This window comes from Haliotis asinina, chromosome 3 (assembly GCF_037392515.1).
Source record: "Haliotis asinina isolate JCU_RB_2024 chromosome 3, JCU_Hal_asi_v2, whole genome shotgun sequence".
NCBI classification, from domain to species: domain Eukaryota; kingdom Metazoa; phylum Mollusca; class Gastropoda; order Lepetellida; family Haliotidae; genus Haliotis; species Haliotis asinina.
Window position 1 is genome coordinate 43,808,843 of NC_090282.1, and position 27,963 is coordinate 43,836,805.

Here is a 27,963-nt window from a genome sequence, read left to right on the forward strand (position 1 = left end):
CTGTAGAGCTGCTCTAAGTTCAGGTGAGTACTCTGAAGATAAAAGACAGGTCAGGTCATTATTTACACACTAATTCACTCCCCTTATGTTTAAAAATGAACACAACAATCAAAAACAGTTCTGATATATTAATTATAGACAGCTGAAATCTTATGAATGAAATACAAGCATTTTTCCCCCACCATGATATGTTTTTTGTCATCCCAAACAATATTGCCAAATATCTATTCATCATTAATTTATCATTTACAAAGACCGCAACACCAACCTGGTCCATCAACTGTCAGCTTCATCATGTGAGCTCTAGTAGAATCAGCTTCCAAGCTTGCAAGTCTGACCAGATAGGTCTGCCGTGTTGTTGCCATCACTGGACCAGGATCATCTCCAAGACTCAGCAGCTTCTTGCGTATCGCCTGATTAGAGAGCTGACTCAGATGCTGTGGAATAGGAGGCTTCTTTGCTTCACCATCCTTCATGGGTTGGTTGATCTTCTGGCCAGTCACCTTCCTACCATCATCTGTGTCAGACTGATAGTCCTGCCAGTCATAGATCTCGGTGTCCTCAGAGTTGATGGTGAAGGTGCTGCAGGTGCTGTCCAGAGATTCTCTGGTACTGCTCTCCTCACACTCTGAAGGGACATGCCTCTCTAGCAGTGTTATCCCCTTCTCCTTGTCCTTGTAAAGGTACTCCCTGACAGAAGTGTTGCTGCAGATGCTGTCCATGGACACACGTTTGTTTCCAGGCTTCACTGGAGACCCCTTCCCTGATTTCACTGGAGAGGTTCTCATTCCTGTGTTCACAGAAACCTTTTTCAGTTTTTCCACAAGGGATGTGATCCTGTCACTCTCTTTGGCTTTCTTCTCCCTTTCACGAATTTGGAAACTTTCATCTGATGAAATCAAATCTGTTTCCTCTAGTAAGTTCATGCCTGATGGTGGAAGCCATTTTGAATAGCATCCTGCCAGATTATTCTTACCAGAATGTCTCGGAGTTACATTACCACTAATATTGTCTGCTTTATTGCTTTTCTTATCCATTGTTTGAAGGAAACTATCATCTGATGTAATGAGATCACTGACATCAAGAACTTTATCAGGAACTGGGTGCTGCCAGTGGTGTTTACTAGGACTAAAGGCTCTGCTATCAGTTTGTACCATGGCTATGTTCTTCTGTGATGTCATACTGCATGAGGATTTGTCTGGATCTGCAGTATTACAGCCATTTCCCTGTCTGACTTCTCCAGTGAGCTCCAGTTCATCATCTAGTACAGGATGAGCAGGATGACGGTCATGTTTCACTGGACTAGTTATGCGAATTGTGGTTGGGCTGCTCTCTCTCTTCTTGGACTCCTCTGTCAGGATAACTTTGCACTGTGATTTGTCCTTACCATCACAAACACGACAACTAATTCCAAAACATCCATAATTGTCCTTGGGACCACTCTTGTTTTCATCGGTCACTACTGCCTTGACATTCAGCACGATGCTGTCTTTGGATGTTTCACTTGAGAATGACTGAGTATCCATGCTAACAACAGGATCTAAGGGTGTGACAAGGGTGAATTCTGTGTCATCTTCACATGTAACAAATGTGTCACAAGAAGATGCTGACACACTACTGACTGTGCTGAGTCTTTTACCCCGGGCACCAGGAGAAGCACCTCCTGGTGATCTGACATTATTGACCCTCTCCACATTTGCCAGTACTGTCTTGGTATCTGTCAGTTTTTGCACTTCTTCAGACTTGAAGTCTACAAAAGGATGTCCGGGAGATGTGACATCCAAACACACCTGATGGCCATCTTGCAGGTGCTTCTCAAGCTCCCTCTGGATATTCTGGGTGTACATGCTGGATCTTCTTGGAGCTGACTTGCGGCTGGATCTGATTTCTGGAGTTCTGGGAGCAGCTGCATGGGGGCTGGATCCATTATCGCCACTGCAGACTATAGAAGCAGATCCAGATTTGGTTGGAGTTGCAAAACCCAAACTAGATTTGGAAGACTGCTCATGCCATGAGATACCCTTTCCATAGTCATCCGATTGTATTGATCTCTCATCATACACTGTACCTGGAGAGAAGTCATTGTATTGATGATCAGACAAGGGTGGAAAAAACCTATTAGGTGATGCATTTTGTGACACTGGGCTTTTCACTTCTGACAGTTTTGGGGAATGAATAAATCTGGATGGACTAAAATGTGCATCATCAGTGTAAGAAGACTTATATCCCATTTGACAATGAGGTGGTTTGTGCAGGCCACTGCTCAGTGATGACTGCCATCTTCCAACTTTCTCAGCTGATGTCTCCTGCTTGTCCTTTAGTAGTGTCCATTTTGGGACAACTTGATCACTGTCTATCCTCTTAGGCATCTTTTTCACAGTGTCCTGTGTTGAACCTTCATACCCATAATAACCATTATGAGACTGGCCATGGTCATAAGACGCGCAGAGACAATCTCTGCATTCATGTCCATGGTCACAGTAATTAATGCCCTGCCTTGAATCTTTGTGATAATATGGTGTACTTTTGCTGCAAATACTTGACAATGTCTTATCACACTGGCTACAGTGATCTTGAAAACACCCAGCATTAGCAGCAGGCTTTCTAATCCTTACACAGGATTTATGGAAGTCTCTCAACCTGTCCCTCACCTCATCCCCCTGTCCCCCATCCCAGCAATCAGGATCGCTGTCAGTGAAAGACACATGGTTATCATGTCCACAATATCTGCCTCTCCAGTGATACCCACAGTCCTCACTAACCCTCTGAAACTCTTTGTGCCTGTCTTCATTACAGTTCCTGCATCTGTCTCCATACCCCTTAAAAAGTCCTCTACTTATTCGCTGTTTCGACTCCTGATGCATACATGTCTGCTGTTTCCTAGGGGTCCACTTTGAGTCCCTCTCACATTTCCCACTGTACAATTCCTGTCCATTAGTAGCCCTGGACTTCCTTTCTAGATATGGATGCGCGGGGGAGGTGACATCCATGCAGACATGTTCCCCATGCTGAGCACAGCGGTCAAGCTTCTGTTGTAGGGCTGTTGTGACACTTGACCCATGGGCAGCTGTGGTCAGTGCCTGGTCTGGGGAACAGTCCTCCTGGAAGGACAGGTTGAGGACATCAGGTGTTGTGTTCCGGGACAGGCTGTCCCTTCCAGCATCGAGGCTCTCTCCTGAAACGAAAGGATATACTTACTGCTTCACAAGCATAAGATGAGCCAGAGCAGTGAACAAGCTGGTGGGGCAAGTAATCTGGACATATACACTTCTATGTTACAGGTAGACTGGTGATTAAGCACATGTAATGCATGCTTAGCATTGTGTGAATCAATGCCGCTACTGTTTAACATGTGTCTCATAGAGTGATTTAGTTCAGCAAGACACCATCACAACACAATTTGCACGAGGAAATTGAACTTTTCAATATTTAGACGACAACCTGTTTCCCTCTTGTTTCAAATGGAATGTTCTGGAGGGTGTTTCCCATATATGCAAATTGGGGTCAACTGTCAGGTCATGGCCCATCTAATAATTCTTAAGCAGTAACTTTACATTCCTTCCCTGTATGCTCATGCTGATGCTAAAGTGAAACATGACTTGACTGATACTGATGAAGGGGATGGAATATCTGTAAGCTAAATTTTACTCTTCACTGCTATAGTTTCCTCACATTTGCTGTATATGAGCCTTAAACATGTATTCCCACAGATTGGACTGGACCCTTACTTGTGTATCGAAGCTCAGTCTCATCTTCCCCTTCCGGAATGAGCAGCAGGGAGTAGTACTCCAGGAAGCACACCACCTCACTATGACTGTAGCTCCGCCCAACATCTACAGCTCGCAGCCCATCCTGCAAAGACAGGTCATGTCATGTGAATGATAATCCAAGGCTGCAGGACAAAGCACACCAGCTCACTGTGCCTACAGCTCTGCCTGACATGAAACTGATTGTTATAAAAACTCGAACAAACCTGTAGAGGTTGCAGATTCTTTGAATAGAGTCCTCCTTGGGGTACTTATATGCATTTAAATGTTCTTTAAATTCTTGCGACAGTTGTAACTATATTTTTTCAATAAAAATATGTACAAAACAAAAAACATCGTTTTTGTCTTGTGAGACCACCCCTACAGGGCCCCTGGCCCCGTGACAGCCAAGAGCAGGTAACTCTTCAGACTATAGCCTCCAGCAAAACACTTCCGTTCTGTAAGCAATACAGACAGAATGTGGGGAGGTGGGTGGATGTACCCCAAGGAGGACTCTATTCAAAGAATCTGCAACCTCTACAGGTTTGTTCAATTCTTTTTCAAAGAGATCCTCCTTGGGGTACTTATAAGCATAAGACAGACTCCTAAAGACTGATCTTAGGGAGAGGCATTCTGTCTGCTCATAAACCTGACATAAGATGATAACCTTTATTAGAAACTGAAAGTAACAAGGAATCAAACTTACCTGGTCACGTGACCTCTCTGTGCCTTGTGGCGGGGGTGCGGACCAGGGCCAGGCAAGTACACGGTCTAACCCTACCATTCTACGAGAAAGCCGTAGGGTGCCTATAAAAAATTGCCCACCCCCCACCCCCCCTTTTTTTTAAAAAAATCGGAGCAGAGACAGGCGACCAATATATTAAGTTCCATTCTCATGCACCGGCCAAGGTGCTAGGGAAGGACTCAGACAGTCTAGACCGGTAAAGCAAAAAATACCACCACCATAACAGAGCCCTCCACCGGGATAAAAGATGGAAAGTATACAGTAAGACACCACCACCAGTCTACTTGTTGCAGCTACAATGTCAAATGATCGTTCATCAATTGCGAGGGTAGCTCAATCGGCTAGGGCACTCGTGCCCTGCCCACTGGTGAGAACTGACTGGTCAAACCGAGCACGCTCGCTTGACAGTCTGTCTAACTGGTAATGACGGATGAACGTGCTCGGTTGGCTCCAAATAGCCGCAGAGCAGATCTCCTCAATGGGCAAGGCAGATGCATATGCCTTAGACGTCACCACAGCCCTAACCGAATGAGCTTTCAAACCTTCAGGGGGCGTACGACCTTTCAAGGTGTATCTCATACAAATGGCAGAGACAAGCCACCTAGATATGGTCTGCTCTTTCGCCGGAAGGCCAGCCTTGCCGCCACCATAACAGCAGAACAATTGATCATTCTTCCTAATGTCTTTTGTTCGTTTGATATAAGCCTTAAGCGTCTTACGGACATCTAAGACGTGAGCTATTGCGTGAAAGGTGCTATCTCTCTTAGGACGGTAAGTATCTGGCAAACGAATGCTCACTCTGTGTTTGTGAAACACTGTTAATTTAGGGTTGGCGGACATAGTGTGTATGTCGCCTACCCGCCTGCCAGAAGTTACCGCCACAAGAAAGCAGTCTTCAACAGCTGGAGGGACAGAGCTGACAGATTGTGAAAAAGAGGACTGGATAGCCAATCAAGAACGACTGGCAAGTCCCACGGGGGACTAATCCGCCGGACAGACGGACGGATTCGGTCCACGCCTGCAAGGAAGCGCTGAACTAGAGGGTGCTGCCCCAATAATGGACCATCGACAGGAATGTGGAAGGCAGAGATTGCCGTGGAGTAACCTCTAACTGTAGAAGCGGCCAGAACGGCTTCCAGTTTAGATTGTAAAAACTCCAACACAGATACTAGATCTGCAGAAAAGGGATCAAGAATCCCCCTGTCGACACACCAGCGCGCATAACAGGCCCATCTATCCTCATATTGAACGTTCGTTGAATCCCTCTGTGAAGCCAGAATTGTGTCTGCAACTGGTGCAGGAATTCTTCTCTCATGAAGGCGACTCCGGACAGCGGCCAAACCACCCACTGAATCCTCAGATTCGGGTGTGGCGCTCCGTTCTGGGATAGTAAGTCCGATCGAAAGGGTAATAGAACAGGACGCTGAGCCAGAAACCTGAGAATTACCGGAAACCAGCTTTGAGCCGACCAAAGCGGTGCCAGAAGCACAAGTAGCCGAGCCGGTTGTGCGGTCAGCTGCGAGAGGAGTCGTGAGATCAGAGGAACTGGTGGGAACGCCCACAGCACTCTGTCTGTCCAATCGAGCAGAAAGGCGTCGTTCGCTATTGCTCTCGGATCCAGTATCCTTGAGCAAAACACAGGAATCTGATTCGTCGACCTGGAGGCAAACAGATCTACCTGGAACGACCCGAACAACTGGGAAATAATCCCGAATATCCCCCGATGCAGCATCCACTCGTGTGGGGCTAGTATACGTCTCGACAGCGCATCCGCGTAGACGTTGTCTATGCCCGGGAGATATACGGGGAGCACCCGAATGTCGAACTGATCGCACCACAGCAGAAACTGCCACGCCTCCTGAAGGAGGGACGGAGACACTGTGCCGCCTTGCTTCAGGATATCGTCATAGCGGCCTGGTTGTCCATCTCTAGACGAACCACTTGACCCCGCACTGACTCCACAAAGTTCTCGAACACCCGGCGGACTGCTCTCAATTCCAACACATTGATGTGTAAGGTAACTTCGTCCTCGGCCCGAGACTGATAGTTCGCCCAGGACGCCCCCCAGCCCATGAGGGAGGCGTCTGTCTGAATCGAGAGGGAAGGTGTCGGCGTCTCTAAGGGGATCCCCCTGGACAGATTTCCGACTTCCGTCCACCACCGCAGGTGAGGAATCAACCAAGCGGGAGTCTCAAGAACAGTCTCTTAGCTCTCCGAAAGGGACCACAACTCGGTTAACGTTGAATGGGTCACATCCTCAACCTCGCACGCCAGACCACGTCCACTGTAGCCGCCATAGTGCCCAGCAAATGAAGCCAAGTTCTTGCTGTGACCCTGGGGGACTCGAGAAACTGAAGTACAGTTCTCTGAACTTTGACGATGCGGTCTGGGGCTAGGGAAACAATCCCCTGTGCCGTATTGAACCGTGCCCCCAAGAACACCAGATCCTGCATGGGGGTCATGTCTGATTTCTTGAGATTGATGATCCAGCTTCAAGAGGATGTCCATCACTTGCTGTGTGGCATCGTGTGATAACAGGTGCCCGAGGGCCCTCAAAAGCCATTCGTCCAGGTACGGATGACAACACCTGCTCTGTGACCTGGCTAGCTGGGCCGGAATCAACATAAGTTTGGTGAACACCCTCGGTGCTGTGGAGATGCCGAAGGGCAGAACCCGAAACTGATAACACTTCCCGTCGAACGAAAACCGAAGGTATTTCTTGAACTCGGAGTGTATCGTAACATGGAGGTAAGCGTCCTCGGGATCGATTGACGTGAGCCAATCCCCTGTCTCCACGGAAGAGATCACTGACCGCAGTGTCTCCATCCTGAAGCACAGAACCTCTATGAGCTTGTTCAGCCCCTTGAGATTCGATGGCTGCCTTGTCCAGTAACGACTGGACTTCGGCACGGAGGACCTCTGCTTTTTCCTGGGAGAACGGCACCGGCGTGTGCCGAATCCCTGAGAAGCGTGGAGGGTCTCGCTTCCACCGTGGCATATGGCCATCCCTGACTGTGGACAGGACCCAGGGATTTGAAGTGGCTGCCTGCCATTCCGAAAGGAATAGTGAAAGCCTGCCGCCTACAGGGACTTCTGGCACAAGGCAATGTATCCCCACATTCAGCAGTTCTCCGCCTGCTTGTGCGGGACACACCAAAGGCTCTGGACAAATGTTTAACGGGAAGCTGGGGTAGGCTTCCCTTTGCCCAGAAAAGGCTGCTGTTGCTGCGACTGCTGCAACGCAGGCCCCTTGCCTTTGCCTTTCGCCCTCTTGCTCCGTTTGTGCTGCAGTGGAGCAGTCCACTTAGCACCTTCCTTCGCCGGCGCCGAAGGGTAAGCCGAAGCAAGAGTGGGAGGCCGTTGGCGAGGCGAGGAGGGTTGCTCTAACAAGGGCTTAGAGTCCTTGAAAGTGCTAACAGCCTCCGCGGCCTCCCGCACAACCTGTAGTGCCCCAGGGAAGAGGGAAGATCCCAACCTGTAGGGCAGAGCTAGGAGTGCCTGCTGGGTAGCGGGAGAGTACCTGGCTACGGATAACCACAGCCGACGCAACCCCATGACGGTCCCCATCATCTGGCTGGCACAGCACCTAATGCTGTCCCGCGCCAGATGAGAGTGCATGCCCGTAAGCTGCCGGCCCAACACTGCCGACGGAGAATCGTCGGCAGTGCTCTCAGCTGCCCCTGCAAAGCAGAAAGGTAGGCTGAATGAACCACTACTCTCAGCTGCTGGGCCGCACACCTATACAATTCCTCGAAGGAACGATAGGCGGACCTCAGCGCTGGAGTGGCCGTGGAGAAGGGCGGCAGCCGCCGGCCCTGCCTGGCCGAGGCCAAGGAAGAGGAGGAGGACCCCCCTAAGGTGACTGAGGCGTACACACACTCGTCCACCACCGGCGGTTCGAACAGTGAATCCTCATCCAACTGATACCGGCGGCTAATCTCCGGGAGATCAAAGCACGACCGGGTACCTGAAAGGAGAGGATTCACTATCTCCCCTACCAGCGATGGGAGCATGCGCAACCTCGCCTCGGCAACCTTAGTAGGCGCGAACGCCTCCCCGGGAAGCAGAAACTCCAAGGGGTGGGGCTCCGACACAGAAATGGAAACCTGAGGTAGGACCTCGGCAATTTTCTCTCTAACCTGTCTGAGGGACGAACCGAACGAGTACGGGACCTCCGACTCGCACTCCCCCCCAATCCCCTCCTCCTCCATATCCATCTCCTCACGCTCCTCAGACAGGGAACCCTCGCCGTAAAGCGAGCCTGTTGAGGGCCCTACCGAGACGACACTCGAAGGAACAGAAGGACTGAGAAGGGCCGAGACACTAGGTTCGAACCGGCCAGAGCCCGAACTAGGTCGCCTGGGCAACTGAGGCAAGCCCTCCACCGGAGCACTAGACTGCCTGCCCACTGTGGCACTAGGCGCGCTCACCGAGGTCGAGCCGCCAACACCGGGCGTCGATGCCCCACTTGCTGTCGATGCCCCACAAGCTGGGGCTGACTGCCCTAGGCAAAACCGACTGAGCACCTGAAGTGCAGGACGGCTGCCCAGAGGGAGGAACATTCTCCGAGCCTAAGCCCGGGCCGTGACCTCCCTCAAGTGAACCACCATGGCCGCTAAATGAAGAAACCCAACAGCGCCGAATCTATCATTGATTGGACCGAGGACATCTGTTGTTGAAACAAGGCATTAATTGAATCAACAGAAATTAATGGTGATTGAGAAGTAGGGGTTGGTGCAGAGGATACAGAGGCAGGAGAAGGGGAAGTGTCCCTAGACACCCTGGCCTTCTTAGCCAACCCCTCCGAAGAGGAAGCTGCGCCTTTCTTTTTGTAGGAACCCTTGGATGGAGGGTCCTGACCCCAAATATCTCCCACCCCCCACCCCCACCGCCTTAAGTAGGTTGGAATAAAACAAAAAGCGTGTCTTGACTTTCTTGTTTGGGGGTAAATCCCGCACACACCTCACATGACTGGTCATCATGGTGACATTCAACCAGGCACCTTAGACAAACGTCGTGAAGGTCCTTGGCCGGAATAGAGGATTTGCATGTTGAGCAGGATTTAAACTGCAAAGCAACAAATAACCCCTAGTGTTGTGCAATGAAACAATAAATGAAACAAAACACGCATGGGCGCAAATTTAAAAAACTAAAACTACCCACATAGTTAAGGTAAAAGCTAAGTGCCACTACACCATAATTTACAACAAATTTATACAAATTGTAGTAAATATGGAGATAATATGGAAATAGTATGAATAAAATACATAAAAAGTATAGCTGACCAAAGCTTACTTTTAAAAAGACCGCCCTGAAAACTTAAAAGTTTTGGCGGGAAAAAGGCTTGCCTTCCACCATTATGCTAGCCACGTGGCTACCAACAGGGACAGCAAAAAAGTTACAACATTTTGACAAGTAAACTGTAAAAAATGATTCCTAAGGCGCCCATGCGTCTGATAAAGAAACCATACATACAGTTTGAGTCTCTGAGTTACTCATCTTAGTACTTGTCTTGTGTTTCTTAGAAGCAAGAATCTCTGAATCGCTGTAGCACATCTTCACAGGCGGGTGACAGAAAAGGAAGTGTTTTGCTGGAGGCTATAGTCTGAAGAGTTACCTGCTCTTGGCTGTCTCACAAGACAAAAACGATGTTTTTTGTTTTGTACATATTTCTATTGAAAAAATATAGTTACAACTGTCGCAAGAATTTAAAGAACATTTAAATGCTTATAAGTACCCCAAGGAGGATCTCTATGAAAAAGAATGTTTTCATGGCAACAGATATGTTTGATTGTATACAGAATGAATGAAATACAATACCTGATCCTTGAGACTTGGGTCACCTCCATTAAAGAGAAGAAGTTTAACACTGTCCAGCTCACCCCATGTAGCAGCAATGTGCAGCGGTGTCAGACCCTCGATAGATCTACAGCAAGGAAGTCACACAATACCTTCACACACAAGCATTAAAGACAGAGAGGTGAAGGAATACATATCGGGCAGGGAGTGAATTAGTCTGTCAATAATCAAATCTGGGCCCCTGAAACCAGTGAGCATCTGCATGAAAAAATATGATGCCAGTCAAGTAGCACATTAGTTGATTGTACTGCACATTACAAAAAAGATCTGTGTTAGAATTGTTCTAAAGTAATCCATGCTTGTCTGGATTAGGTGGTCAGGTCAATGAATTAGCTGGGTCATGTAGTCATATCTCAACTGCACAGAATGAAAGCCATGATGTCAAAGACTCCATATTGACTTGTTACAGACCACTGTTGTATAGCAGGAATATTGCTGATTGAGGAATAAACTAAAACGGGAACACACATGCAACACATCATGCTTTTGCTGCATTTCCAGGCATCATATCAACATCATATCAGTTTACAGTGTGATAGAAATAAATATAGAGAAATATTTCAGTTTTTAATGTTTTTGATCTCGTTTTTTAACCCTGCAGATCTAACAAGAAGACAAAGTCATCAGTATCCCCCACAATGGCAAAATACTCTTCATGGATATGTTTACTACTACTATGTTCTACTCCAAAAAGGAGCACTACGACCAAATTAAGTTGAAGTCAAACTTGTTGCCATAGAAACACAAAAAATAACATATTCAGAATTCCAAAACTACCAAATGGCACCAGTACCCAGCCACATTTATCTATGTGCCAAGTTTGGTGAAGAAATATTGAACTTTTTCAAAGTTCTGCTCAGACGAATGTGCATTAACTGACAGACACACAGGAGTCCATTTTAATACCCCCTGCAAAATGTGTTGCTGGGATAAAAACTCTGGATCTATGATCATGTTTGAAGTATAGTACGTGAGTTAAAGTTTAACGCAGCTTTTAGCAATATTCCAGCAATGTCACGGTGGAGAACACTACAAATGGGGTTCAAACATTGTACCCATATGGTGAATCATGTGATAAGAGGACACTAGACGACCCCATAGCCCCTGTTTGAAGTCAGTCACTTGAATATTGAATTATGAACAATTTTTCAACAGATTCTCAATACTTTGTTCTGTTATTCAAGCATAAATCACAACCAGAAAATGAAGTGCCATTTCTTTCGTATGTGCAACACAGCAACCCACTGTAAATAATTTGATATAAAATTTAAAAAACTACAATGATGATAACTAAAAGCAGTATACTAAAGTTTAGTATTTACCTAACATTTGGATCTCCACCATATTCTAACAACAGTCTGAGTGCTTCTGCACTGAGTCCTGCTGCCATGTGCATGGATGCCACGCCTGCCACGCCTCCTTCCTCCAGCACATGGTTGGGGTCAGCACCATCCTCAAGCAGCTGGCAGGCACGCCTATAACAATGAAATTTAGTGGAACCATGACCTTGGCTACTGGATGAAAAATGAATGAAACTACATGCTACAAATACGTCTCATTCTTCTGAAAGTACAGTTTTATGATATGGTCAATCCTAAAATCCTTCTGTGTAATTGCTACTTCTGGATTAGTTTACATGAAAAATACATAATAAATCAGTTTGTCTACGAAGGTTAATTGCATATTTCTGCATTTGTTTAATTCATTACATTTCCTATCACTTGTTCTTTTACCAGAATTCTCTGTAGGAGTATGATGTAGATTATGTTTTGACATTGCAAAATAACTGAACAAAATTCAGCAAATGATGAGATTCAGATATCTAGAAATTGTTTATATGGACAATATATAAGAAAACGTAAACATTCTGATCTTTTACGGGATGCTTTAATTACTCCCAATCTTGTTCACACCCAATCAGGGTGGTTCCACGGTGACAGAATTAATTAGGGGCTAGCGCTTCAGTTAGTACCGCGGAGTGCACCGTCTCGCAAACAAGAGACGATATTCCGTCTTGCGTACGTGTTACGTCTCGGAATGCTGATAGGTGAGATTTGACTGTAGCAATATTCTTCCAAATGTAATCTAGGATGCTTGGAAGTGTTGTCAAACCATTAATGAAAGCACATTTCTTTTAGCCACTAATGACCTGTTTCAATAGCACTGACCACGAAAGGTTCACTGTATTTAAAGGGGCACTGATGCGGAGCATTTTCCGTGGACTGGTGTAAACTTTTGTTATTGTTTTTCTCCCGTGAGTACCCGGATGATATCCCAGAATTTGTGACTGGTTCGTGACCTCTGCTGCGCAGTCCGTAAGCGCAATTGATAGTTTAATTATAGACATATAAACTGAGGTGAAGTCAATTGTACTTCATTACAAATGTATTATGAAAACAAATGAAACACTTTGAAGGTTAATCATCTGCCAGTGGTAGAAATGGTAAAAAACTATTAGGACGGAAAAATAACGAAGCCAATGTACGTCTCTATATTTTGTCTCATAACCCTAATTAGTTTATTGTCATATTTGTATGATTCTGAAAATTAATAAAAGAACACACGATTTGCTTATACTCATAGTAAATTTCTAACATAACAGCAACATTTATACATTGTATAGATTGCCAATGTGGATCCTATTTCACACACATACGCGATCTAGTGTGTGTTTTCTGTCATACAGATTCTGCTGAATGCTACAACAAATAAATTAAAACAAAATGCAAATAATGAACGTAAAACAGACTAATTTTATAGCAACAGTGTCAGGCTACTACCTTGTTCAGGAATGTATCCATCAATATCCACGTAAAAGAAATCGTATTCCATTCATCTGCAGCTGGTAAGTAATCCTGCTCTGTGTCGCGTGTCTTACAACTGTCTCATTTGCGAAAAAGTAACACATCGTTTCACGTCTTTCGTTGGTGAAAACTAGATAAACCATTGGTCTCCCAAGATAGCACACCTGGCAACTAATTGTATGATGTCCACTATTCTAAGTAATTTAGTTGACCAATATTGAGCAATCAATCAATCAACGCAAGGGTGGTTAATTCTTTGAAGGGAGGATGTTGTTTTTGCACTCAAACTTTACGACAGGGTGTTGTCATCTACACACACTGCCTTTTGACAAATCCGCTAGAAGAACAAAAGTAATTAATCAATCAGTGTGTTATCGGTTAATCCTTTGATCGATGTTTCTTTTTGTAACTCAGGTGATAAACCCTCTTGCATCACTTACATGCACATATTACATAACATACAATACATTTGCCATTACAGACCTTAATTTATAATGTTGAGTATTTACTCCAGACAGGAGAAATGCCAAATGGGAACCTTTGTTGAGTAACCGAAGTGGTGTTGCTACTAATTATACCTGTTATAAATTCATGAATTGACCATCAAGAGAATGATGACAAATAACACTTGTAGGTTTACACCATCAAACGCGAGTTACAGCAAGGAAGATGTAATCTCTGTGTCGCATGCAGCCTGAAAACACTTATGGGCCAAAACTGTTTTGAGGATACCAACGGAATTTCGTTACATAAGGAATACACACAGGCATTTGCTGTGTACTTTGGTAAATAAGTGAAATAAGTTTTTTTTACGTAAGACAATTTTCAGATTTCTCTACCAAAGCCAAGGTCATCATTTTTTTGTTTACGAATTCAAATAAATCAACTGTGTGTTTTATTATCATAAATAATAAACCATTGTAGCTACCATAGCTACCAAAATTTACGTATGCTATTTGCTATCATAGCTCAACCAACACTCAAAACTACCTAAATATACAGCTTTGCAATCTTCCGTACTGAAACAAATGGCTTGCTACGTGCCTGTAGACATCATATTTTCACGTAACATGATTAAATATCGAGGTTAAAAACACAGAAATAGGATCAAATTGGATCAGTAAGTATACCATCCAAGCATCTGAAAAGAACTACACTGCTGGGATATATGGTTACGATCAGACAAGGAATACCATGGATATTTTTAAACAAATGGCATGTGATGGGCATCCGGCCTCCTGACTGTTTAAGTGAAGAAATTTTGCTAATATGGACAGGAGCCCAGTTCCTTTGTCCGTCACGGTCGAAGGAGTGGGCGCTGACCAATTTGCGGTCTGCTTTCGTAATTAGACCGTTAGCGAGAAGCATTATTCGCTCCGCATCAGTGCCCCTTTAATCACCAAAAAAACAGTTCTGTCATTAGTTTCATATATATTCTTTTCACAATGCATTATTGTGGTTTACGATTAATTATTTTGTCTGTTTCTCAAATTGCGTGCATGACTAGATGACTGTCTAATGTATTATCACATTAACAATGGTTGTCACTGCGGAAGTACGATTGTTTGGGCATTACTTGTTGCTCTAAAGTCAAAAATTAATTCGCTACTCTGTTCATTCGGAATATGTTTTGTTCTCGATGAAAACAAACCGACGAAGACCTTAACAAATGCTTGAAGAAAGGGTGTTCGGCAAAGTGCGGTACCCCTGTTAATTCTTACTTTAAATTCCCATCATTAAGAGCTCTGAACAGTTGTAGTGTTGTCATGTCAATTTCAATGTTTCATTGTCGATTTCAGGGCACCTGACAGTTTGGAAAGCCCGCTATCGGTCACGTGATGAAATGTATGAACGCTAAATCACAACATAAACAAATACCTGAGTGAAGAAATATTTGATTTGAACTTTCGAACGAATTGTCTAATAAAAACATTTGACATCTGTTATTATTGGCAATAATATCTAATTTGGCCCCTCTAATTTAAATCATCCTTGCTTAGAAACTTGTATTTATGTATGCTATAAGCGATTACTGAATATTGCCTAGACTGGGATGATGTCTTTAATGAAAGTGTAATGACAATGTCTCAAGCGGTTGCGCACGTCGCTGCGAATCTATGCAAAACCATTAGCGACATCCAGCGGACACAAATTGCAAAAAGGGTAACTCTTATTGAAGACTTATCTGAATCACATGACAGTCACGAGTTGTGGACTGTAAACAAGATGAGAACATTAGTTGTTTTCTTTGTGACACATTTAGTTTGTGTTGTGTCATTAGGTAAATACTTTCTTGTATTCTTCTCCGTTATTGTGACAAAGTGTGTTGGGAAAATTGATCCCCAACTTTGATTAAATCGATAGATTAAACCAATTCAGAAATGGGGTAGTGTCATTCACGAGTATTTTCAAAATTATGCAATCACAAGCAATTGTTTTTCAAATATATAGCGGAATATTTAAGAAGTAACTTGTTCTCAATATCAAACCAAAATGCTGAAAGAAATAAAGGGAAAGAATAAATACAAAAAGATGCTAACAACAAAGATTATGATACAGAATTACAACTTATTAATTGCTGTTATGTTTCAATAAAAGATGTATTCGTGAAATAGATAGCATATACTAAGTAATAACAGCATCATTTTTCTTAAGAGGAAAAATCTCTCGACAGTATCCTGTCATTATCATGTTGTTATTATTGTCATGCTTGCATAATGGTGGATTTGTTGACAAGATAACTAGTGCAATGACTTAAAAAAAATTAAGGGAGGCAACTCTGCCAATAAGCGTTATGAATGAGAAGTAATGAACAAATGAAACAAAGTGTTTTCCATGTCTTTATTTTATTAGATATGAATTGGCATCTCTAATGATAAGTGTAGTGACCATTTAGTTTTGTCATTTTTATGTGAAGCAGGCATAGTGTGACTCCCTGTCTTGAGTACTCAAGTCTAAAATAGACATGAGTACCAGTCACAGTTAGTTGCAATCATGACCAAGTGTTTTGGGGAAGTTTACGAAGTAACCATGGTAACAGAACTGCATTCTTTGTTTGTGTACTTCTCTATTATCTTGATTTAACCCATGAGGATCATTGTAAGAAATGATGTTTAGTGACCGTTAGAGACGACTAACGTTGTCAGGCTCACAAATTTGGTAGCCACTGCCATCTTATCCCAGTTGCCAACATTGATGCTCATGCTGTTGATCACTGGATTCTCTGGTCCAGACTTGATTATTTACATACTGTTGCCATATAACTTGAATATTGCTGAGTGAGGTGTAAAAACTAGACTAAGGTGCCAAACTAAACTTTTTCATTGATCTGAACATGTTGAAGTTTCTATTAAGAAATATACTATTATGAATGATACAGCATGACACATCTACACATTCACTTAGACAGTGATAATAATGTTTTCACGCCATTATTTTAGCCCCAACTCCATGTACCAAGAAAGACTATGGAAAAGGATCATTTGTATGTGTTTGTAACGAGGTCAGCTGTGACTCAGTAGAAGCTAATACCCCACTGACCCGTGGGACGTTGGCACAGTACACTTCATCGTCGAGGCAACATAGGCTGGACAAGCAAGTTCTCAAGTTTGAAGCCAATGCAACAGGATCTTGTAAGTTGTTGTATTGAGCATACTGAGAGGAAAATTCATTTTGAGTAGTTTAATTCCATTGTGTTGCCTCATATTTCATAGGAGAGTCTAAACATGTCAATTTGGCAGTCAATTTATTGAGTACTGATGTTGATTAAGTTGAAGTTAGTCAGTGTAGATGCAAACAATTTATTATACTATATGTATACGAGTATATACATACCTCTACAGGCTCATAACAGGAAGTACAGGTAAAACATGAACAATATTGTATGTTCCAACTAACTGTAGTAATTGTGAGGTTGTCAAGTTATCTTTTTCTGATCCTTTTTGTGAGTGTGATAGATCTAGCTCTTGTTTATGAACATGCCAAGTCAATAATGAAACATGGAAGGGAAGGACATTTTGAAAGCAAATTATCTTATTCTGACATATTCAAAGTAAAATTTGTCTGATTCTAGTTTATTAAATCACATAACCAAAGAAACAAGATAATAGATTGTACATGTGCAAACATTTTTCGAAAACAAAAACATATATGGTAACCAAAAAGAAGAGACAGGTGTTCTACAATACTTTTGATTGCCTCAGATAGTTTATATGTTTTATATGTTTGAGGTGAGTAATTTTCCAAAAATCCTAAAATTATTTCATTCATTACTTCCTTGCAGATACATACACAATCAATCGCACAGAAACCTTTCAGACTGTGATCGGGTTCGGAGGAGCCTTCACAGATGCTGCAGGTATCAACATCCTCTCTCTGCCTCCCAAGGCACAGGACAACCTCATGGCATCTTACTTTGCTCCAACAGGTGTGTGGCAAAAAAGATGCTTTGTTATTTTTGCAGTAATCTTTCACTTAGGTGTAGTGCATGAGAGTGGATGAGTTTGGTTTAATTGTACCATGTGAGCTTGATGTTAAACAAAAGCCCAAGGTGATGTAGGTCTTGAAAGTTTACAATTTTGGTGAACTATTTGAATCTGAATAAGCATGACCCAAAACACGGGCTTGCAGCACCTTAGCTAATTGTACTAGTGGTGCTGTTCAATGTTTGTGGTACAAATGTCAAGTTCGATGTACATGTGTGGAAATATTTCCACATCTGACCTTAATGGTCTCATATTACCCTATACACAGAACCAGAATACGTTTTCTTGTGTACAGGTGAAAAGAGTTATATCCAACTCCTATTTAAGCATGTAGTCAGGTCTCTCCTGAAACATATTCTGCTGCCAGGTGCACAGATGCCCAGTAGGCTACCTGGGATTTTTTTTAATTCCCGTGTGGTAGTATTGCACATATACAGCACAGACCTTTGTCTGCAATATGCATGAGTTTGACCCATTGTCTTGCAATTTGTATGTGTTGCAACCCTTGGTCTGGCCATATGTATGAGTTATGACCCTTTGTCTGCAATATACATGAGTTTGACCCATTGTCTGGCAGTTTGTATGCGTTATGACCCTTTGTCTGCAATATACTTAGTTTGACCCTTTGTCTTGCAATTTGTATGCGTTATGACCCATCGTCTGCAATATACATTAGTTTGACCCTTTGTCTTGCAATTTGTATGCGTTATGACCCTTTGTCTGCAATATACATTAGTTTGACCCTTTGTCTTGCAATTTGTATGTGTTACGACCCTTGGTCTGGCAATATGTATGAGTTATGACCCATCGTCTGCAATATACATGAGTTATGAAACTTTTTCCAGTACACATGGGTTGTGTCTCTTTGTCTGCTAGTACACATGCACTTCAATGAAGGGTTTAGTGTCTAAGACCTGCAACACATTCTAGTGTCTCCTGCTTGAAACTGGCACATCCTGCAACCATGCATATGATGATATCTGACACAGTGTTTTGCTGCCAGGCATTGAGTACACTACTGGCCGCATCCCAATGGCAAGCTGCGACTTCTCCACACATACCTACTCCTATGATGACCACCCTAATGACTTCAACCTCACTCACTTCTCACTTGCCCCCGAGGATCTCAAATACAAGGTAACATCAACTTCAAGATGTATAGGGGAACTGCCCAGTGTGAATGGAGCATGCTTGTTGTTTTTCAGTCAACCATATAGCAGATTTCTGAATAAATTTGTCTTCATTTCCTCACCACTCTGACTGTGAATATTCAATGTTAACAACAGATTTATATTTACATAAATATATAGGCTGTGTTGGTTCACAATTGGTTTAGATGCCAAGGTGGTTACGATAAATAAAATAATAAGATGGTTTAAACGTCCCTGTAACATTTCTATCCTTACATTTTGTTTTAGGAAGAAACCTCAACACTGAGGGGCTGATTAGAAAGTTCACATGGTGTGACCTCCCTAGAACACATAGTGGGCCTAGAAGTTAAGGTGTTCTCTTGCCATGCCAATGACCCAGGGTTCGATTCCCACATGGGCACAATGTGTGAAGCCCCTTTCTCGTGTTCCCCACTGTGATATTGTTGGGATATTGCTAAAAGCAGTTCCCACTGTGATATTGTTGGGATATTGCTAAAAGCAGTGTGTAAAACTGTACCTCTTTTGTATCACTTACCATAACCATTGCTGCCATGTTGTTAGAAATAGTGTTGTATGAAATCAGTCTTTCCTCCTATTTAAGATTCCTATAGTACAGAAGGCAATTGCATTAAGTCAGCGAAAGATTTCCATATTTGGAAGTCCATGGAGTGCACCAGCATGGATGAAGACAAACAACAATATGACTGGGAAGGGGTCCCTTATTGGTCAAGCAGGTGGACCTTACTACCAAACATGGGCCAACTATTTCGTCAGGTGTGCCGTTGACTGGAGACTTGACTTCAGTTTTTTTGTAAAGTAAAATAATCTGGCAACTTTCATTGATAAGATTACATTTTGATGTCTTTTGGTAGCAGTTTGGTGTCTATACTCTCATGGTATTACACACAATCATAATTTTGCAGAATTACGAATAATGGATGGTATGAATTATTTTGAAATGTCAACATATTTATTTTCTTTTACCATGATAACTTCTAGGTTTCTGCAAGAGTATGAAAAGCATAATATCAGCATGTGGGGCCTGACAGCTCAGAATGAACCAACGGATGGGGAGATAACCAAGTTCTTCTTCCAGTGCATGGGCTGGACTCCTGAGCAGCAGAGGGACTTCATCATCCAGGATCTGGGCCCAGCCCTGCATCAGAACGGGTTCAGTGACATCAAACTGATGATACTGGATGACACCAGACTCATGTTGCCCTACTGGGTGGAGAAGGTGAGTTGTCCATCACTTGTCAGAGTAGTTCTGTATGTACCTCTACAAAGTCTGTGTATGTACCTCTACAAGGTCTATGTATGTACCACTATAGGGTCTGTATCTATCAGTAAGAAATTAACACTTTTAATTTAAAACCCCATGATGAAGAGTTTTACCTTATATAATTTTTTTAAATTGAAAGTATGTGGATGAATTAGCATGTGAAAGTGTCTGTTTGGGAAAGGAAGTATATAAACGGATGAACTGCAAGAATGTAATGACAATTGATGTGGTAACTTCTCTTAGAGGTATTAAAATATGCCCATTTATAAAAAGCACAAATATGAATAACCTTGCTGTATGTCCTTTGAAAACTTGTGCTGGAGACTGACATGAAGTGACAGCCATAGTATTACCCCTTATGACCACCAGGTGTTGTCCGACTCCTCAGCAGCACAGTACATAGCAGGGGTCGCTGTCCACTGGTATCTTGACCAAGTGACCACCTCGGATGCCCTGGATATTGCCCACAACATGTTCCCTGATAAGTTTATCCTAGGGACTGAGGCCTGTACTGGAGAACTGCCCTGGGATGACAAGGTTGCTCTTGGCAGCTGGAAGAGGGCCCAGCAGTACACCCATGACATCATCCAGGTGGTGGAGAGAACCTTGCAGCCATTGCAGGCAGCCTCACCCCTACCTCACTGTTGCAGGCACTCCCCTTGAGGTGGCTTTTCAAGCCACAGACCCTCCCTATCAGCTACAGGCACTCCCTCTCAGGTGCAGGCTCTTATGACAGGCTGCAGTAAATCTTGCTGTTGAAGTTGACTTCACTGATACTTGTCCTGACCCTACTACAAATGGTCCTGGGCTGTTTTCACTGAATTGTAGCCAGCTCTCTTTATTTTGATACTTGATTTATCAAAACATGTGGGGCTGTACATAATAAAGATCAGCATGACTCCAGCTTTACTGTACGCATTTTCATATTTCATCCAAATTAAGATGTCTCGATGAAACTTCAAGAACATTGAGATCATATGGTCATCCAGACTGATAAAACAGAATTTCTGTAAAATGAGATTTTCTCTATTTTCAAATGTCTGTTTGCATGATAAAGAGGGTTGACTTTATCACATGCTGATCATTTTCCCAGGCTGTCCCAGCATCTCCTCCCATCTTCCTGTTCCCCAGGTGTTCTCCTCCCCGGCTGCCAGGAAGTACATCTCAGGTGTTGGTGTACACTGGTATGAGGACCCCTTCCTTCCTACCCTCCTGCTGGACAACACCCACAAGGCCTTCCCTGACCTGTTCCTCCTTGCCACAGAGGCATGTGAGGGCTCCATGTTCTACCAGACAGACAAAGTCAGCCTTGGCAGTTGGAGCAGAGCCCAGTCGTACACACGCTCCATCATACAGGTTGTCTCACTTTATCATGCAGGTCATCTCACTTTATCATGCAGCTTGTCTCACTTTATCATGCAGCTTGTCTCACTGTATCATACAGCTTGTCTCATTTTATCATGCAGCTTGTCTCACTGTATCATACAGCTTGTCTCATTTTATCATGCAGGTCATCTCACTGTATCATACAGCTTGTCTCACTTTATCATGCAGCTTGTCTCACTGTATCATACAGCTTGTCTCACTTTATCATGCAGCTTGTCTCACTTTATCATGCAGGTCATCTCACTTTATCATGCAGCTTGTCTCACTTTATCATGCAGGTCATCTCACTTTATCATGCAGCTTGTCTCACTTTATCATGCAGCTTGTCTCACTGTATCATACAGCTTGTCTCATTTTATCATGCAGCTTGTCTCACTGTATCATACAGCTTGTCTCATTTTATCATGCAGGTCATCTCACTGTATCATACAGCTTGTCTCACTTTATCATGCAGCTTGTCTCACTGTATCATACAGCTTGTCTCATTTTATCATACAGCTTGTCTCACTGTATCATACAGCTTGTCTCATTTTATCATGCAGGTCATCTCACTGTATCATACAGCTTGTCTCACTTTATCATGCAGCTTGTCTCACTGTATCATACAGCTTGTCTCACTTTATCATGCAGCTTGTCTCACTTTATCATGCAGGTCATCTCACTTTATCATGCAGCTTGTCTCACTTTATCATGCAGGTCATCTCACTTTATCATGCAGCTTGTCTCACTTTATTATGCAGGTTGTCTCGCATCATCATAACAGGCTGCCTCACTTTGTCATACAGATGGTCTCACTTTATCATTCTGGTTGTCGCACTTTATCATGTAGGCTATCTCACTTGATCATGCCTGTTGCCTCACTTTATTTCACTTTATCATACAAGATGTTTCACTTCATCACACAGATGTTCTCACACTCAATCATAGTTGTTGAATCCATTTTCCCAACCACAGCCTTTAAGCAACTCCACCTCATTGTATCATCGTGTTTATTCAAACATAAGAACTTTCTGGAACTGTCTTCTTAAAGTTAGCCCTCAAAATATTTGCGGAAACTGCTTGAGGAGGCACTTACATGTGTTTATTATTTGTTGGCGTAAATTTTAAGTTACTAGTGACAACTCGTAACCATTATGCTAAAGAGCCTGCTTGTAAATACAATCAAACCGCGTTAATCCAAACACTTCTGTTTTTCATCAAAAACGTTCGGATAGTGAAACATACGGACTACTGAAGCAAACACCACTTCAGGAGAGTTACTTCCCTTTGACATACTGAGACAAGAACACACGAACGTATACATGTATCAAATGACTTTATTACAGTTCGACATCTTGATTTTGCGATAATAAATGGCTTGATTTTGACTGTGCCGGTTGCATTCGCACACAAGGCAATGGTGATCCTTTCTTTTGATTTCTTTGTGCCGGGCATTTTCTGGCTTGCCAGGGTGTGGTTTGGTCCGAGTTTGTAGAACAACCCTGTCTCATCAATATTGAAGATGTCCTCTTCGTCATATTCTTTCAGAACGGCTTTCAGCTCCTCTTGCCCACGAATCACAGCGGTTTTATCAACACTAGCTGCTTCCCCTTGATAAACTTGTTTTGAAATTGAGTAACGTGATTTGAAGCGGTAAAGCCAAAATCATGAATAGCCAAAATCATGAATGTCCATTTTGTTTCCAAAATCGTTTAGGCTTAGGGGCGGGACTTGCCATTGTGACTGACAGGTGTCAAGTGCAGCTGATCTCATTTTGACTCGATCGGTATTTTATACAGCAAGGAAACATGACAGGTATTACTCAAACTAAACAAAAGTGAAACCTATTAACTGATAAATATCACAAACTAATGACATGCTCAACTCAGAAGTGTCACCTCAGTTAACAATTACAATTGAAGTCAGCCGATGTAGACCAGCGCTAATCACAGACGCGCACGAGGTAAGACTATTATCCGAACCTTTTTGATGTACCACCGGATTAATGAAGCAAAACCATGTGTAATTAGCCAATCTGTTACCGCTAATTAACGTTCGGATACGGAGACTGAAGCATCGGATTAATGAATCAACAGGTAATGAGTTTATATAGTAAACAAGATTGGTTACAGCCAGCTACTGTTCGGATATCGCGGGAATCGGATTGTTGGGGTCCGGACTAACGCGGCCTGACTGTAGTTTGTTTTTCATATTACATAGAATGCAGTTACACATGCATGGTACCTTCTTTGTCTAAGTGGACTTAAGTGATTTGAAATATCACCCCATGAACCTGTTGAGATTAGGAAAGTGTTTAATGTTGCTACAAGACTTTCAGCATCTGATCACAGTCCATCAGTGACGTGTTTATTTCAACCGTCCTGCTTGTAGGATCTGAACCACTGGGTGACCGGCTGGACAGACTGGAACATTGCGCTGGACACACAGGGGGGACCCAACTGGGCCAACAACTTTGTGGACAGTCCTGTCATTGTTAATGCTACAGCCAAGGAATTCTATAAGCAACCTATGTTCTATGCTCTTGGACATTTCAGGTAAAATATACGTACAAATTTCCTTTGAAGTAGCTAATAGCTTCTTCAGCACAGCACCGGAACAGTGTCACCTGCTTGCTTCAGAATTTGTAAACAACCCATCCACTAGACGAAGTTTTATGCAGTTTGTGTTTCACCTGAAACTTTATTTTGACATTTTATGTTTTAGTGATAGGGATAGTTTCATTTTGGATGAATCTCTCTATCACAAAGATTTGTTTTAACAAATTCTTCTCTTAAGAGCTTACTAGAAGGTTGACCAGCTTAACAACATGTGATTATGGTTCATTAGGTGAAAAAAATTTCAATATAGTAATTAACACAGGCCATGAAGATAAGGCTACAGTTGCCTGTGGCATTAAACATATTTCACTCAGTTTCCTTTTTCTTCAAGATGCTAAACATGGCAAGAAATATACGACATGTGAAAGTTATTCCGGTATCACATTTTAAGTGAAACGACTAATCCAAACAATTTTTCTTTGCAGCAAATTTATTGTTCCAGGTGCCAAGAGGATCTCTCTCTATGAAAGTGGTGCTGTGGAAACAATTGAGACAGTGGCATTTCTTTTACCTGATGACTCTGTGGTACTGGTTATTCACAACAGGTGAGGGTATAAATTTACTGCTCTTTTGTTATGGATAACCAAAGAGACAAAGTTTTGGCTGCTTTCTTTGTTTGTTTGTTTGTTTGATAACTCTGCATTCAGCCCCAACTGTTGCTCTGTGATGGTAGCCTGTAAGTAATCTGTCTGGACAAGACAATCCGGTGATTGATCTCATGAGCATCATTCTATGTAACTCAAGATGACAGCAGGTCACCTAGCCTTGCCACTTGATCTCATAGAACACCTTTATAATCAACATGGGTTGTTGAAGATCTTAACTGTTCAGTTTTCCTTTAGAAACAAAGATAGCGCAAAATATGGATGACAGCCACTTTGTTTATACTTATACTGTTAGGATTCTCAAGCAGAACAGGTCCTTAGGACTGTGTGATTCTTCAGAGATTGATGTACATGAGAAGCAGATGGCCTGTTATAGCATGTGCCCCTTCTGTTTTGTTTGTTGCTCATATTTTCAAGCATTGGTTTGTCTTGTACAGTGATTTTACATTGCTTTTAGAAACATGCCCTTAATCACTGTTGGAGGCATCAGAAATGGCTTCACACATTATACCCATGCAGGGACTCAAACCTGGTCTTTAGTGTGACAAGCAAGTGCTTTAACCATTTAAACCATCGAGCCACCCGTCACTGGCACAGATATTCCAGGAATATGGAAAAAGCGGTGTAAAACCAAGTTGCTCCCTCACTCACTCATAACGTAAAGTGACAAATGACCATCACAAACAGACTAATAAGATGTTTTTACATATTTCCTCATTGACTAAAGTCTAAAACAGTATGAGGACTGAGTCAGTATGATGATATTGTTTTCAGCCTTGATGGGGAGTATTCGATGACCTTGCACGACCCTGACCTGGGATATGCCAATGTCAAGTTAGAACCTCTGTCGATAAATACTTTCATCTGGTGGAACAAATGAGGAGCATCCTGGGATGTATCAAAGTGCATGAGAGTTTTGTGTGTATGTGTTGTGCCAGAAATCATTATAGATTTATGAACTATTTAATATAAGAAAGGAAATACATGCTCAGAGATTGAGATATGAAAATGTATGGTTGTATATAAACATTGCTTTATGACCTCAGGGATATATCAACTTGACTGTATACAGATGTGAACTGATACAAGAGTGTTCTTGTAATGTATTTTAGATGTGTTAAAATCTGTTTCTGCAACATTCCAACAATAGTTACCTAGAGATCCACTAGGTTTGGATCCTGACATGAGACATGATGTACATAGTTGTCTCCCTTCCTACATGCTTCGACACTGATCATGTGTCAGATGGCACCTCATGTCTAGGTTACAGGTCTCCTTCACAGGTGTATGTGTATCAGTGACATTGGAAGATTATACATGTTGTAATGTTTTATATCTGTTATACTGCCAACCCTTGTTAATTTGGAATTCTAGGTACTTTTCCAAGTGGCAAATCTGGGAAATCCAAAAGCTATGAGTGCACAATGTGTTTTAGAAAGTTGTCAGCAAAATGTGTAACATTTGTTATTATACATTCTCTGTAGAGTACAGGGGCCCTACTCTCAAAACAGTCATAGCCCTAAGAATTCTTAACCAGTGTTTTAAGAATGGGCTGGAGACATTCGTAGGGCTAGGAACGTTTTGAGAATAGCTAGCTAGATTCTAATCTTTACTCTGCTGAAAAAGTCTTATCCCAGATATACTATATAACATATGTTTGCCAAATACATCACTTCACAACTCTTTCCACAAGGGCCAGTATTGCTGCTAGCATCACATACATGACTTCAGTTGTCCCAGTTTCTTTCGTGATAATATATATTGACAAATTCAGGACCTAAGAGAGAGACGTCGGTTTACAAGGTATCAACTTTATATACAAGTAACGAAAGATGGCAAAACCAGTAGATATTAGTGAGGAACAGACATTGTCTTCCAAATGTTTTGATATTCAGTTGCTATGTGCAGACAACCCTTACCTATCTGTATGAGGCTTGTGGGAACCAAGGATATGTCAGGTTATTGTAATTAACCGTTTTTTATATAAAGCGTTCCTTATTATGACACATTAAGAATAATTCTGAGTAACATGGTCATGCTTGTGAGTTTTTACCAGCAGTATACTTTTGATGCCTCAAGATTTGACAGTAACTGGATTGCCTGACCAAAACTGAGTGCAATATCTGTGTTTATTTAAATTGTAGAAGTTTGGATACGCATGTGTTTTTTGGTCAAGTTGTGAATGCTGTAAAACCATGTGTTCTGTCCATTGAGATTATTACAAAGGTTTGAATCCCAATAAATATATATATATATTATTTTATGTGTGAATACTTGACATGATTGTTTGTTGATGAATGCTGATGTGCTCCATCTGTATCACAGAAGTCGGGAGATAATCTAGTCTGGAGCAGACGCAAACCAGTGATTGATATTATGATCATTCAGTATCTACTGATCATATCAGATTTACAGTCATATTTGGTCCATCAAAAGCAGTGGTGTTCTTGTTTAATGATAATGTGAAGGGCAAGCCACACATTTGCAGGACACCTAAATCTGTTGGACAGCATTGGAGAAATATTATGTTATACACAATTTCGTTCAGTCAGTTCAATCAGTTCAAAGAAAATGTCTTCTCTGTTGTAATTCTTCAGCAAATTATTTGGAATGAAAGTGAGAGAAGCTCATGGTGTGGCCTGCTTGTAAGATTTCAGCCTCAGTCATCATCTTCACTTCAGGAAAAATTGAATCAATGACATTGAATCCACCTGTGATGATGTATGAAATTTTTCAGGAGATAACAATTTGCAATATGGCCACTAAAGAAGCCATTTTGAAGAATCTATTTAGACAATTTTTTGCCTGAAATTTAATGATTTAAAAATATTTGTTTCAGGTTGTTGTGGATTCAGATGATAGTGTTATTTACAAATATAGTTTTGACTTTACCTTGAGCACACACTTAAATTCTTTCATTTGTCTCTCTGTAAACAAGATCAGACTGATTACAATATTAATTTTTCTGCTTAAAGATGGCATTTTTTGTTCAGATAGTTAAATTTAAGTGTTAGTTTTCCCTCATTCCCTCCATTGAAATTATATGGATATTTATGCTGTTCAGTCTCTGCTGATGTTCTGAACCGATCAATACATATATTGGTCTGACATTATGTCAAGGTACTCTTGTACCATTTTGTTATGGTATTCTTTAACAAATTCAAAGGAAGGAAAGTAACATGACCTGAATTGTCAAAGGACACATCCTTTGATTGGTCACACGTCACCACAATTCTTTTATATTTTTAGGTGTCAGTAAATTTATATCCACACATTCAGATTTGTTTTTTGTATATTTTGCCAC

At 42.2% G+C, this 27,963-nt stretch overlaps 1 protein-coding gene across 2 annotated transcripts; it reads left to right on the forward strand.

The window, feature by feature from the left end:
- Positions 1-15,332: 15,332 nt before the first annotated feature.
- Positions 15,333-27,933, forward strand: LOC137278074 (lysosomal acid glucosylceramidase-like). 2 transcript variants are annotated; one of them, XM_067810159.1, is made up of 10 exons: positions 15,333-15,435; positions 16,595-16,786; positions 17,437-17,580; positions 18,642-18,775; positions 19,391-19,563; positions 19,789-20,026; positions 21,203-21,427; positions 23,828-23,991; positions 24,480-24,599; positions 25,434-27,933. In XM_067810159.1, the coding sequence occupies exons 1-10, from the start codon at positions 15,381-15,383 to the stop codon at positions 25,537-25,539; spliced, it is 1,551 nt and encodes a 516-aa protein (XP_067666260.1). In that variant the 5' UTR covers positions 15,333-15,380; the 3' UTR covers positions 25,540-27,933. The 2 variants fall into 2 exon arrangements, with proteins under 2 accessions (XP_067666260.1, XP_067666262.1); XM_067810161.1 differs by lacking the exon at positions 21,203-21,427 and adding an exon at positions 20,441-20,662 and having other exon boundaries at positions 15,339-15,435.
- The last annotated feature ends 30 nt before the right edge of the window (positions 27,934-27,963 follow it).

What these genes read in the sequence shown, in the direction of transcription:
- LOC137278074 (XM_067810159.1), top strand. Translation starts at nt 15,381, where the DNA reads ATGAGAACATTAGTTGTTTTCTTTGTGACACATTTAGTTTGTGTTGTG. An exon ending in TGGGCCAACTATTTCGTCAG is followed by an intron (nt 19,564 to 19,788) that starts GTGTGCCGTTGA and finishes GATAACTTCTAG; the next exon opens with GTTTCTGCAAGAGTATGAAA. An exon ending in GTACTGGTTATTCACAACAG is followed by an intron (nt 24,600 to 25,433) that starts GTGAGGGTATAA and finishes TATTGTTTTCAG; the next exon opens with CCTTGATGGGGAGTATTCGA.